General features: G+C 55.0%; 2 protein-coding genes across 6 annotated transcripts in view; one reads left to right on the top strand and one right to left on the bottom strand.

The window, feature by feature from the left end:
* Positions 1-12,921, bottom strand: part of SH3RF2 (SH3 domain containing ring finger 2) — a 33,336-nt gene extending 20,415 nt beyond the window's left edge. For 3 of the 4 annotated variants that reach the window (XM_035338631.1, XM_035338633.1, XM_035338632.1), the window contains exon 1: positions 12,519-12,921. In XM_035338631.1, coding sequence (XP_035194522.1) covers positions 12,519-12,890 — 372 coding nt within the window. In that variant the 5' untranslated portion in view covers positions 12,891-12,921. The remainder of the gene's footprint in view (positions 1-12,518) is intronic. The other variant, XM_035338634.1, reaches the window with a different exon arrangement.
* GRXCR2 (glutaredoxin and cysteine rich domain containing 2) overlaps positions 1-13,048 on the top strand; it is a 29,908-nt gene that overhangs the window by 324 nt on the left and 16,536 nt on the right. For both annotated transcript variants that reach the window (XM_035338637.1, XM_035338636.1), the window contains exon 2: positions 182-273. The gene's annotated coding sequence lies outside the window, so the exon portion shown is untranslated. The remainder of the gene's footprint in view (positions 1-181; positions 274-13,048) is intronic.

The following is a 13,048-nucleotide window of genomic DNA, read 5'->3' as shown; positions in this document are numbered from 1 at the left end:
AGACAAGCTCCAAAATACTTATTCCAAATTTGTATCTAGATGAAAAGCAGGCTGAACTTGTCTGAGAATATTAAGAAACAATTAATGCCTTAAACTAGTCTTCCCATGGGATTTTTCTGCCTGCTCTAAGCTCTCTTCTAATAAAATGCCTATTGTAATGAGCATGGTATTTCTGTTTCAGCATGACGGGGGGTGCCAGCAGCTGTCGAGCACCTGGTGGCTGTCACCTGCAGGAGCCAACAGAGCGTCTTCAGGAGGCGCTGCGGGCAGCAGGTGAGTGCGGGTGCCTGCCTTCCTGTGGCATCGCCCCACTCCAGCACTGCGCGACCGTGACTTTATGTCAGTCTTTAATCTGAGTTACAGGAAGAGAGGGTTTCTTAATGTTATTGTTGCTGCAGTATAATATGAGAAATAAGAGATATACTAAACCTGGCGGAAATGAGGGAACTTTACTGTCCTGACTCTCATTGAAACGAAGCCACAAGGTTCACTTAAAATAACAGCTTTACTGACCTTTATCTGTACTAGAAAACTCAATTTAATTTAATACACAATGCAACAGATCATTTAGATGGCTGAATAACTGCAGAGCCAGCCCCGGCCTCGCTGCTGTGAGCCCCGGCGGTCCGCTCTGGGGCTGCCTGCGGCCGCTTTCCTGCCAGGAGCGCCGTTAGGATGCAGTTTTCTGCGCTCTGCTGAGGTCCTCTAGGTGTGCGTTTTGAAACGGCGAAGCCGAAAGGCCTGCTCTTTGTGTACTTGTGTGGAGATCCCTCGAGCACAGTGCTGCGTGCTCAGAGGCACATCCTGCAACAAGCGAGCAACCCGTGTCTGTGGTTACTGTTGTTGGAAACTTCACAGCCCTGTGAAGCGCGGGGCCCCGAGCGAGCTGTCCGCAGGGACCAGCGCCGCGTCCTGCCCTCCTGCGGGCCCCGCAGCCTCGGCCTGGCCCTGGCGGGTGCAGAGCCCCGGCTCCGCAGGTGGCAGAGGTGGTGGAAGCCCTAGTCAGGGGAGCGGACGTCCCCGTGCGTGCTTGTGAAGCGCTGAGCGCGTACCGATGCTGTTTTAGCACAGGCTTGTGTTCGCACAGCGGATTTCCATCACGTATCGGGTGAGCAGTCCTCGTCTCACATCCAGCTGGGAACAGCGGCCACCGCAAGGTGCTTGGCAGTGGTGTGCCGAGGGGAGAAATTGCTTCTTCACTCGAGGCAAATAGTGGTTGGTTTTGGCGTGAAGTAAGGCAGCGGTATGTATTCTAAACTATCATCTGAACTAGTAGAGGCACAGATGTTGCTTTCTTTGAGCCGTACCAGATTCCTGGCTTTGATAGTATCTTGCATTGTGGGTTCATTCTCCTTAATCCCTTTTGATTAACAGTAACACTGTTTCTGACTGTGGGAGCTTTGCTGCCTTTGGTGTGAATCCTGACGGATCCATTTTCTGCCTTCTGACATGGCAGCGTCTCCCTCAAAGGACTCCTTGGAGCAGAGGGGAGGCTTTGCACTGGGGCTGGGGAAAGTAGAGCCTGGCTCCTGCCAGCCCCTGCAGCGCCGGCAGATGGGACCAGACCCACAGAGGGTCCCTCCAGCCGCCGCTGGGCTCCATCTCCTGGCGCTGCTCCCGAGCAGTGGGACCCCAGCCCGCACACCGGCTTTCTGCGGGGGGCTGCGGCGTGGACAGGTGGGTGGCGAGGGGACCGCGGGGCCGGGGGCTTCATTTCCTCGGGTCGGTCCCCTTGGGAGGGCAGGAAGGGGAAGAGAGACGCGGTGCTGGTTCCTGAAGTGTGGAAAAGACCACGGAAAATGATTTAAGTGTGGGGAAAAGAAGATCTTCCAGCACTGCCAAACACGGATGCTTGGTAGGGAAAAGGAACCAAGAAGTGAAAAATTTTATGTACTGCACTTCCTTCAAAGCATTTGAAACAGGAAGCAATTAGTTTAATGTTTAGTTCTAATTGGCTCCTCCATTAATTTGCACTAATAGTAAATGCATGCACTTGGCTTGTTAACACTGAAAGTGCATTGCTGAAAAAAAGGGAAATCATGAAAATCAGAGTCAGGCAAGCTTTGTTCTGCCATCCATCCTCAGAGCACAGACTGGAAATACCGACTCTGGCAGCATTCGACCAAAGAAACCATTGCAAATGCATGCCCGAGCACGCGCATGTCCTCGAGCAGGGGCACAGGCTGTGGGTCTTTGGGGAAGAAAACCTACAGGGTCATGGGAGGGCTCGGCCGTGTCCATGAGACTCGGCGACACTCCCGGCATCAAACCAGGACGAGGAGCACGGCAGGAATGCTTTAGGAGTGAGCAGAAAACATAAAGGACTCATGCAGACTGTGAGAGCAGGGCTCCTGACAGAGGAACACAAACGTCCGGGAAGATGAGAGAGTGGTTGCACAACGAAATAAGGCCAAACATAAAAGGCACCAAGAACGAGTTATGGAAATGTATTAAAAATAAGAGAAACTCTGAAATGACATGCAAACCTATTACTACTGGGAAATGGTGAACAAGCAATGGGGTAGTCTGGAATGTTCTTTCTCCAGCAAGAAAAAGGATGATCAGATACCCTGAGAAATTAATTTTAATGAGACAGGAGTGCAGGCCTGAATAGAGGACTGAAAACTGGCTGGAACGGAGGTGTCTGTGACACGAGGGCTTGCCAAAACTCACCCCTCAGTGCCTGAAGAAAGGGTCAGGTACCCTCTGAGCAATTAGTGCTTGTCCGCAAAAGCTCCTGGAAGGCAGAACTGCTCCCTGAGGATGGGAATAAAGTTTCTGCAGCTGTGTGCGGCCACGACCCCTGCTTCCAGACATGCCCAAACAGAGCTGAAGTTTTGTTATAGGAAAACTCATCTCCCGGGTGCAGCAGAATATTTCTAGCTTTGCTAGAAATACCAGCAGCAGTGTGCCAGGTGGGCAGGGTTGGCACTTTCATGGCCCTGCCACAAAGTGCCGATTTGTCTGGCAAATAACGCACGGGGGTCTCCTGGCTGCGCGGGGCAGGCGGGATGCTGCGGCGAGCGCTGGGGCATGGCCTGCTGGCTCCCACGGCGGGGGGCCCGGCCACAGCTCCTGGCTGGGGAGGACGAGCAGGTCTGGTGCTCTTGGGCTGGGCAGACGCCAATGGAAATGGCCCTGGCTTGCGGCTCGGTGCCGGGAGCTTGCGGGGGAAGCAAGTGCAGCCGGCGGCGGGGTCCCCTGGCAGCAGCAGCAGAGCCTCCCCAGCCTGTCCCAGGAGAAGGGCCCGCGGTGCTCCAGGCTCGCTGCCGCAGCCCCGAGGTTCCTCATCCCCGCTGCCTCCTCCAGGTGGGAGCCTGCGGCCTGGGCACCCCGCGGCTGCGCCCTCCAGGACATTCCCAGCACGGCGTGAGGGGTAACGGGCTGGGCTTTCTTCCTCTGGCCATGGTCACAGCCTTTGCTTCTTTACCTCTTCTCTCACCTTCCTCTCACTTCCATGCCCTTTCCAATCTCACTGCTCCTTTTGCTTTCCAGCGTCCCTCTAAGTCTTGTTTTCTTTCCCAGCTGTGTCCTGGAGCTTGTAACGATGAACTGGCAGAATCTCACCTGCCGCTTTGTAGAGCAGAGCTTGTATTCACTCACTGAAATCTGTTGCAAAATGTGTGGATGCAAAATTATACTTAATATTAATGGTTATATGCTTCTTTAGCATCCCAAAATATTCAGAATCTTGGTCTTTTGGGACTTCCTAGTCATGTGGCACACTCACAAGGTAAGGTGGTGTGTTCCTTCATGGCCACCTTGCCAGGAATTGTTACAGGGCTGGTAAGCCCTCAGGGCGGGTGCACCCTGTGGCTGTTCCCCACCCAGTGGATTTGAGGCTGGTAGGGGAGAAAGGGTTTTCTGATCGTTTTTGGCATTTGGCATCGGCTGTGCTAGGCAGCCATCCAATACATCTGAGTTTCCCTCCGTACAAAACAAAGACGCAAATTAAAAATATGCACATGTGTGTATAAAGAAGCAATTCAAAGCATCCCTTCATAGCTGGGAGAAATGTGCACTATAATTATCTTAAATGAGCTAGTTATAACTTCCTCGTTATTGACAGTGGGTTAACGTAAGAGCACACACTCACAGCAGTGGTACTGAAAAAAGAAAAGTGTGTGGGGCTGTGGGGTGAGGCTCACCAGGGGCTGGCGATTCACGGTGCCAGGGACAGGGAAGGGGGTTCCCAGCAGAGTGCTCTCCCTGCGCACCTCGTCCGCGGTGCCAGGCGATGGGGCTGTGTTGGTGGCACCGCCTGTGCCCGAGCAGGGCAGCGGTGCCAGGGAGCAGGGGGCCAAGGCCACACACGTCTGTGCTGGGCTCCGCTTGCTGCCTCCTTCCCGTCCAGGCAGGGCTCACCCTGAGCGGCCGTGGCGCTGAGCTCAGCGCTTCCCGGCGGCTCTGCCTGCTGCAGGAGGGTTGGCGTCCGTGCCGTGCGGAGGCAGCGGTATTCCCACAGCCACACCATTCCCATAACACCTCACAGGCTCCTTGAGAGGAGTGATTTGTTCTAGGACAGTGCTAATCATTGCCAGGAAGAGAAGAAATCCACTCCTGGATGTTTTGCAGCTTGGTTTCTCTCCCACTAGACACTTCGGATTCAGTGTGCAAGTGTTTTGGGGTTATTTTTCATTTTAGGCTCTAACGCCTCGGGGCTGTTGGAGTGTTTGGCACTGTGTGGGGCAGGGGGCACACAGGGAGCTGCATCCCTGGGGCTCGCCCAGCGGGGCAACGCGAGGCAGCGCCCTGCCTGCCCCGACACCCTCGCGCTGGCTCCGTGCCTGCGTGCCGGGAGCCCGAGTCTGAACCAGGACCGGGACACACGGTGCTGCTGGATGCCGAGCTGCAGGCACCCACCACCCACAACAGGCTCCAAAGGGTACAGCGGCCTTTTGTAACGAAAAATAATCATTAAAAGCTGCATCTGTTTCATGGCTAGATTTCTGCAAGCCTCCTTTAACGTCCTGCCAGAGACTGCCAGCCTTTCAGCTGGGATGAATGAGCCCTGCCTCGTTTCCTTTGTGTGATCAGTGCAGTTTTTAGGGCTCTTTAGGATCCAGTTGGATGAAAAGAGCTATTTGAATGTAAATTAATTGCCATTACAATTCTGTTTTTCTGCTTTTCAGCAGAGGAGATAACTCCAGCCTTGTCACATAGAACAAAACCATCAAAAGCGAACTTGTCATTTCAATCTCCTCATATAATTATGTTCTGAGGCTTCAGACAGTTGGGTAGTTTCGGCATTCCTTCTCCCCGAGGAGGACAGCTCGCATCTTCCAGGCGCCAGCAGGCTGCTCGTGCAACACGGATCAGCTGGGGGGGCGCGGGACGGGCTGCGGCCCAGGGGGCTGGGGGCCGAGCACACGGACACGGCTGGGTACAGAAAGCATTGTCTGCAGCTACAGGTGCTGCTGGGTGTGCTTCACTGGCTGGGAGATGAACCGTGACCAGCGGGGCACGAGGCAGCAGGCACTGGGCGCTGGTGTGGCCCTGTGGGCAGATGGCAGCGGGGGGAGCGCTTGCAGCCTGCTTGCCAGTGGGCTTAGGATGGGAGCTATGCTGAGACCTCCTGAGGCCGCTTCTGAACTTTGCCTGTTGTTATTCAGGGGGAGGGGAGAGTGGGAAATGGGGAAAATGGTTAAAGAAATTGCAGAGCAGCTTTTACCACAAGAAGCTCAAAGGATTCTGCACCCAGCAGCTGCGTGACTCAGTGCCGACGCGCACCCACCCCTGAGGTGGAGCTCAGCGGCTGCTTGTCAGGAGCTTCCCAGCGGCTCCGGAGGAGCACAAGGCCATATTAGGCCTCACCTGGCCCGCGTGGAACCGCAGGAGAGATTCTAGGCAGGCAGAACGAGTGCCAAGATGCAAGCAAGGCAGGCGTTACACCCGGGCTTGGCTTTGTTTCGGGGATGCGCTCCCCTGGGCGCAGGTGGAGCTGCACGGGCGAGGATGGCGGGGACAGGCGGGGGGACAGGCGGGGGACAGCCGGAGCGCTGGGGACATGAGGGGGGCGCCGCGTGAACACGGCCAGGCACCCAGTGCAGGTCCGCGGCTGCAGCACCCCCACCGAGCCCCCCGCCTCCTCCCCGCCGGCGGCTGCTATCAGATGGCCGTGTCTCTGCTGCAGTCAGCACTCTGGGATGGTGGCTACGTTGTGTGTCACGGCTTTAAGCCGCATGGAAAACAAAATGCGTCAGCCCTCAGCATGCCTGGTCATGATTCTCCGCTTCGGGACCATGCTTCTCCGCCGTGGCCGCTTGCCACGAGGGAGGAAACCCGGGCACCGCTCCTCTCCGCTTTCTGCCTTCGCGTGTTCCTGCTGGTTGTGCCGCCTCCCTTTGCCGGGAAGGGGAAATTGTGCGCTGCCCCAGCTCCCAGTGCCGGGGGGCAGTGCCGGGGGGCAGCGGGGAGGCCGGACGGAGCTGCTCCCTGCTCCCTGCTCTGCTCAGCGAGGCTGCTGAAGGCCAACGGCTCTGCGCCGTGTCCTCGCTGCTGATAAAGCCTGCCAGGGCCCTGCACTTTCTTTTTGCCCTTGCTACATTGCATAGTAGGTATTTTGATGGTAAATTAACGACCATCGTGAGCGTCACGGTGTGCTGGGCCTTGCCTGACCCAGGGGTCAGGACTGGAGAGGTCACTGTCATCGTGGCTTTGGCTGTGCTCACTCTTGCCCAGACCTGGCCCTGGAAAAAGGAGCCCTTCTGCCCTTTCTGCACTACATTTCCTGAAGGAGACTGACTGACTCTGGAACCGAGTTATGCAAGAACCAAGCAGATGTGGTTTCCCAGCAAGCAAGGCTTGCTCTTCCTTCTCTGCAAAGCCAGCAGGAACTTCTAGGCCCATCAGTTGTTCAGGACCCAAAGGAAACCCTCGCAAAGGGATATGATTTCTAAAGGATAGATGTTTGTCTCTTCAAAACAGTGCCTAAACTGCATTGTCCATCCCGGCACCAAAACAAGAGGGAGATTCCCTGAGCTAAGAGTAAAAGGCTAGGCTCAAATATCCACTCACAGACCCCCAAGGAAAAAGTTTTCTTAAGAACAAAGATTATAATTCTTTGTTCAGTTGCACAGTGGAATTCCGATGTTAATGCAGTTTGAGTACCTGACGATTAGTAACAGCAGAACAAGACCCCGCATTTAAGGGCAATGCTGCAGCCTCCCCTGTGAGATGGGCAGGGGAGAAGCAAGGGGGAGCGAGGGGAGGCTCCGACTGAAGCAGGGCATCGGCTGCCTCTGAGCTTCGCCCCGGCAGAGCCACGCAAGAGCTTGCCTTTCCCTGCGCCCCCAGCCCAGCACAGGGAGCAGCAACACCCGGCCAGGTGCCGCACTGCTGGGCCCGGGGATGCGCCAGCCACAAGCGGGGAAGCTCGGTGAGAAGGGGAGCTTCAGACTTTCAGCCTCCTCGCTGACCACGGCGCTTAATAGGTGAACACGCTACCCTGCAGAAATCCTGTTATTCTATTCCTGACTTGCCAGCTGAGGCTGACTCATTGCCTTGGTAACAAATTAAAACACTTTCATGTGTTAGCTCAGCGCCTGGATTTGTGGAACCAGGGAAACTTGCTCCTGCTGCGGGCCCTGCTGCCCTGCGTGGAGCTGCCCGGGAGCGCCCTGGCCCCGCTGCGGGCCCGCAGCCCCAGTGGGAGCTGGCACTGGGCCGAGCCGCCTGCCCCATCCCCTGACCCTGGGGCTGGCGTCCTGCCCGGGGACCTCTGACAAGGAGGACGAGTGGCTCCGCACCGCCCTGTGGAACGCTGGCTCTGCTCCGCGGCCGCAGCGGTGTTTGTAGCCACCTGCTTCTGGGCGGCCGAGTGCGCTGCTGTTGAATGCACTCTGTGGGGTGTGAATTGTCAGGCCATCGATATTGAGGTGACTTTACTCTTTCCGATAGATACGAGATGTTGAAACTGCATGCAAAGGAGGAAAAAGCCATACGACGGGGTGTGCAATGAGGCCAAGCGGGGAACAATCCCTCAGGTCGCCCTGATGGAGGCAAACTGGAGGAGAACTGGGGCAAGTCCATCTGCCCAGAGGGTCGCAGGACCCCCCAATGTGCAGGAAAATGCAGTGCCTCGGTTTCCAGGTGAAGAAGCAGCCAGGGCAAGCGGCTGCCAGGCACAGGGATGTCCCGCAGCCGGAGGGGAGCCTGCACCACCCCGAGGTGGAGCCGATGGGACGTGCAGAGCTCCCCTGGCTGCAAGGTCTGTCCAGCTCCTGTCCAGTGCCGCCCGACCCTGACATGTCTCAGTCCTGCGATGGTGCAGGAACCGGCTTTTGTTTTTCTTGGGGAAGTTGCTCAGTGATCGGGGTCAGAAAACGTTTGCTCCTGCTGGGCGCAAGCATGAAGGTTGCTTTGAATAAGGTTTTGAAAAGAGCCAGCAATCCAAATCCTGTCTGTCAAATTCAGAAAGGAGCTGGAGATGTTTCTGGAGGAGCAGAAAATACCAAGGCGCAGGCACTATATATAGACACCCATGTGAAGGTGGCGATGTTGGAGTGTGGTGTATTTTTATCCCGATAGAGGTGTTATCTGTCTATCTCCCATGAAGTGCTGGAGGGGGCTGTTGCAGCACTCAGTTCATGCAAAGAGAAAACAGCCGAAGTCACAGGTAAAGCTGCACGGTCTGTTTTCATGGCCGAGCTGTCCCTCTTGTAAGCTTTCTCCTCTGTCTCATTTGGCCTCGTGTTTGCTGCAGGACCGAGCTCACTGCCCCGCCGGCTGCTGGGTGCCTGCCGCGGCTCTGCGCGCTGCAGCACACAGCGTCCTCGTCCCCAGCAGCGCCAGGGCCGTGCTGGGCTGCAGCCCGCTGGGACGGACGCTTCGGCAGAGCAGGAACCGCATCTCGCACACGCCAGGGGCGGTTCCTCGGAGTTCAAAGGATTCAGCGTAAATTATTTACGCATTCACCTCCTAGCAAATCCTTTCATTTCTGAGTTCCAGACAGTTTATTACGTGGAGATCCTGAAAATCCTAAGTCTTGTCCTCTTGACATAGACGTTAAAGATCTTAAGCCTGGCCAGACGTCCCCGGAGCAGCTTCCCAGGCAGTGCTCACCGGCCACATGCACGCCCGGCCTGTGCTGGGAAGCAGGAGGCACATTCAGAAGGGATATCAGTGCCACCCAGTGAGAAATAGCTTGGGATGGGCTGCAGCTGAAATGTTCCCTGTCCTCTGAGGGCTTTGGCTCCTTTGAGTGCAGCCTGCATGGCGTACTGTTGATTGTTCAGCAGCTCTGCTGGGGACTGCTTGCACTTCACACGCAGAATGTTGTGAAATCTTGGCTTGCTATGTGGTGAGGGGATTTATTTTGTTAATTAATTATTTTTGTGTTGGCTTCATGGACACTTGTGAGGATGAAGAGCAACAAGCTGTCAAGAAAACACCTCTGAGAGGAGAAACTTCAGTCTAACTTGTGATTTCTCAGCTCCATGGAGTAAAGGCAGCTTATTTATAGGTCTTTTTGTAAAAACAATATCCTGTATTCTGCTTTTGATGGCATATCTGGCTGCTCTGCAGCATGGCGTACATTTATTCTATTTGCTTTGCAGCATGAAGTGGTGTACGGTATTAACAGTAATTAGCAGTCTATGCAGACTGGGGCAGTCTTTCTTTGGAGACCACACCACCTTCCAGTGCCTTGCAGATGAACGCCGCATTAGGGGTCACCCAGGAAGCGGCGGGGGGGCAGCGGTGCTGGATCAGGGCCGCAGGAGCTCCGTGCCTCGTGGGGTGACGCGAAGGCCAGACCAACACCAGTACTACTCAAAACCCAGCAACAACCTCAGTGCGCCCTGAAAAGCCGCTGGATTATGTGCATACAAGCAAAAAAGTGCCTTTCAGGGCTACGTGCACCCCCCAGCAGCGATGGTGCTGCCTCCCCCCGTGCCACCCCAGGGACAGGGCAGGGACGGGGACAGGATGGGGACATGCTGCCTGCGGGGTGGTGGGGACAGGCAAGCACCAGTCACGTTCCTGGGGACTCTCAGCATCTGGGTGCCAGTGAGGCTGCAATCAAAATGCTCACGAACTGTCTCTGCATCTGGCCAGCTGGTTTTGCCCCTTATCATTTTCTCCTAGTTTGGGATTTTACTTGCTATTTTACCCTGGTTTGGGATTTTTAAACTAAGGTCATTTCAAGAGTACTATCAAGTCCTTGAAGATGCAGAGATAAGAAAGTTAAAATCAGCTCAGAAATTTGAACTTTTCCACAAAAGAGATCTAAAAATAATCTTAAGACCAGATTTCTGTTTTGGAAGATGTCTTTGTGCTTGATAAATAATAATAATAATAGTAGCAGGAGCAGTAATAATAACAATAACAGTAGTAGTAGCAGCAGCAGCACAATGGTCTTAAATTAGCCCGTGGAGAGATGCTGATTTCAGAGGGACCTAGTAAAGGGTCCTTTCCTGCTCACTAAAGTCTTAAAGCGTTTTGTGAGCATCCACTGGAGCCAGCTGGCCGTGGGGCTGGGCAGCCCTGGTGGCAGGAACCACTATTTTGTTCCATAAAAGCCAGCTGCCACAAAAGTGTCTGCTCTTAAGTCCAAGTTGCTGGAGGCCTCTGCGTATCCAAATTGCTTCAGCGATGTAACTCATCTCTCATTCCTGGTGTTTGCGTGCTCGATGCTGCAAGACAAGCCGTCCTTACTGTGTCCTGCCCTCCTTGCAGCACAGGCACTGGCAGGGGTCCCCCCACTGCAGAGGAAGAGCTGCTGGTGCCGTGTCAGCCCCGCGAAGGGCGTGCGTGCCCTCCTGCCCCCTCGGGCAGCGGCAATGGCACGGCCCAGGCTGTGTGTTTGGAATCACCAAGATCCAAATGTGACTAATGGTCGCGTTCTTCACCTCGCAGTTGAGGTTTTCAAAGTATTCTCTAATTAATTAACTCATTAAGTCCAGGAGCATTCCAGTGTACTGTGTTTTACACCCCTTCACCAGAGAGCACGGGGAGCCAGGGCCACCCCGGTGCCGGCCCTGCTGAGCACCACGGCTGGGCTCAGCTTCGGCGGAAACGCTGCGGGAGCTGCCAGCGGGAGGGCTGCCACGGCGCAACACCAGCAGCAAGTTTCTGCCTGTCCTGAGAACTAGAATGGAAACGCGAAAGGGGCGAGAGAGAAGAAAAATAAATATGAGCATGTTTGCTGGGGAGTGCCGCGCACTGCCTGGGATCGGGCTGCCTCTCCTCTGAGCTGAGGCACGAATTCTCGGTACGGAGCAGCACGGAGCAGAAATGGAGGACACCTGAGGGGCCGGCCTGCCCACCTGTGGGCACGCACAGCTGTGTGGCCATGGACGAAGCTGCAGCCATGATACTCCCATGTGCTGGGGCCACTGCTCCTCGCCCAGCCGCCGCGACATGCTCCAGGGGAGGGCACTGGGCACCGCGGCACAGGAGTTGTGTCCGCTGCCCGTGGTAAAGGGACGCGTTGCACGTCTCAGGGCCACTCTGCCATGCTTTCCGGTGGGAAAACCTGGGACACGAGCTCCAGAGATAGGTCTGGCTGCTGCGTGTGACATGTTCAGGATGAGCTATCAGTGCTCCAGAGGTTCCCTGCGGTGCACGAAGCAGCTCGGGCCCACACGAAGCGCGGTGTCCTCTGCAGCCATAGAGCCTCACACGCAAGTATACACCTTTATAACACGCCGGTAGCAAACCTGTTACGAGTCTGCCCCTGAGTTTGTGCCTGCAGTTCTGAGAAGTGCCCTTGGGTTTATCAGCCAATCGAGCCAAGCTTCTGAACGTTATGGAAAGCTTTCAGAGGTATTTTATAGAACAGTGCAGGTGAAAGAAATGGAAATCCGGGAATGTAACACAGGAATGGTGAGGCCACAAGTCAGTCTGTTCTCAAAACACATTCCGAGCCCGGCTCCTTACCAGGTCTCATACCACATCCTAATTATTTCAGAAAAGCTTTTGTACTGTTAGAGAAAATTACAGAAACAACTTACAATTTTAAAATTAGCCTAGGAAATCATCACTGGATGAAGCTGAGTTTAATTTTTTTTTCCTTAGTGAACCTCAAAGTGTTTTGCCAGGGACATAAACATCATTATGCCCACTCCTTCCTTTTTAAAGCCTGGGGAAACTGAGGCACAGATGAGAAACACCTTTCTCCACCTCTAATAGCTAGAGCCTTGCAACTGATTTAATTGCGATCACTCAAAAATCAGTGAATTGCCTGAAAGTTAAAGCATCTGAAATGCCCTCCAAATGTCAGAAGCACCTGAAAACTCCAGAGAAAAACAGCTGCTGTGAAGTTTTTGTAAGGAGAAAGGCAAGCTGTTTTAATCTAAGCCTGGGATTCAGTGCAATTACTGTTGTGATGAGCTCCAAATAGTCAAATATCACAAGGAAACGGCAGCCAGATTTGCAAACAAAAGGACAATCTCTCCTACTTCAAACATCAGCATGTATGCATAGCAGCAGTGCTAGCATGGAAGTTTCATAGCTCTTGGCACAGAGGAACAGATCTGTGTGCCCGTGGCAAAGTGGAAGATGTGGCTGGTGCTTACCCCATCCATGTGGATCCTGGGGCTGGTCGCCAGCCGGTGCTGGTGGAGCTGCAGACCCCGTGGGAGCCTCCGGATGGAGGCGGGGGAGGACAGGAGCCCCGACCTCTGCATTGAGCCGAACCGGGGAACATTCTGTCCGTATCTGACTCCATCCAGCAGGCGAATGAGCAGCAGGTTGGACGGGAGCTGCTCGATGCCACAGAGGACGAGCGTCCTGCACTCGGGGCACCGGAGCTCCTTCTGGGATTTCAGGATCCTCTGCAGACAAGGCTTGCAGAAAGTGTGCTGGCACGGCAGCACCTTTGCTGTGGCGTCGAGCTTTTCAAAGCACACCGGGCACTCCAACAGGTCGAGCAGAGCCAAATCATCCATCTTCAGCGCAGGGCTCCCGTCACGGGCCGCGCCGGGAACATCCACATGACACGGGCAGCCGACACCACGCCTCTGCGCACCAGCGAGACCGGCACCGAAACCCGGGGCTCAGGCAGCTACCCTGCACGGAGAGGAGGGGAGGAGGAAAAAAGAGCAGA

The sequence above is a fragment of the Oxyura jamaicensis genome, chromosome 13, assembly GCF_011077185.1.
Source record: "Oxyura jamaicensis isolate SHBP4307 breed ruddy duck chromosome 13, BPBGC_Ojam_1.0, whole genome shotgun sequence".
Taxonomy (NCBI): Eukaryota; Metazoa; Chordata; class Aves; order Anseriformes; family Anatidae; genus Oxyura; species Oxyura jamaicensis.
Note: the sequence above shows the minus strand (reverse complement) of the source record. Positions and strands in the feature narration are given on the sequence as shown.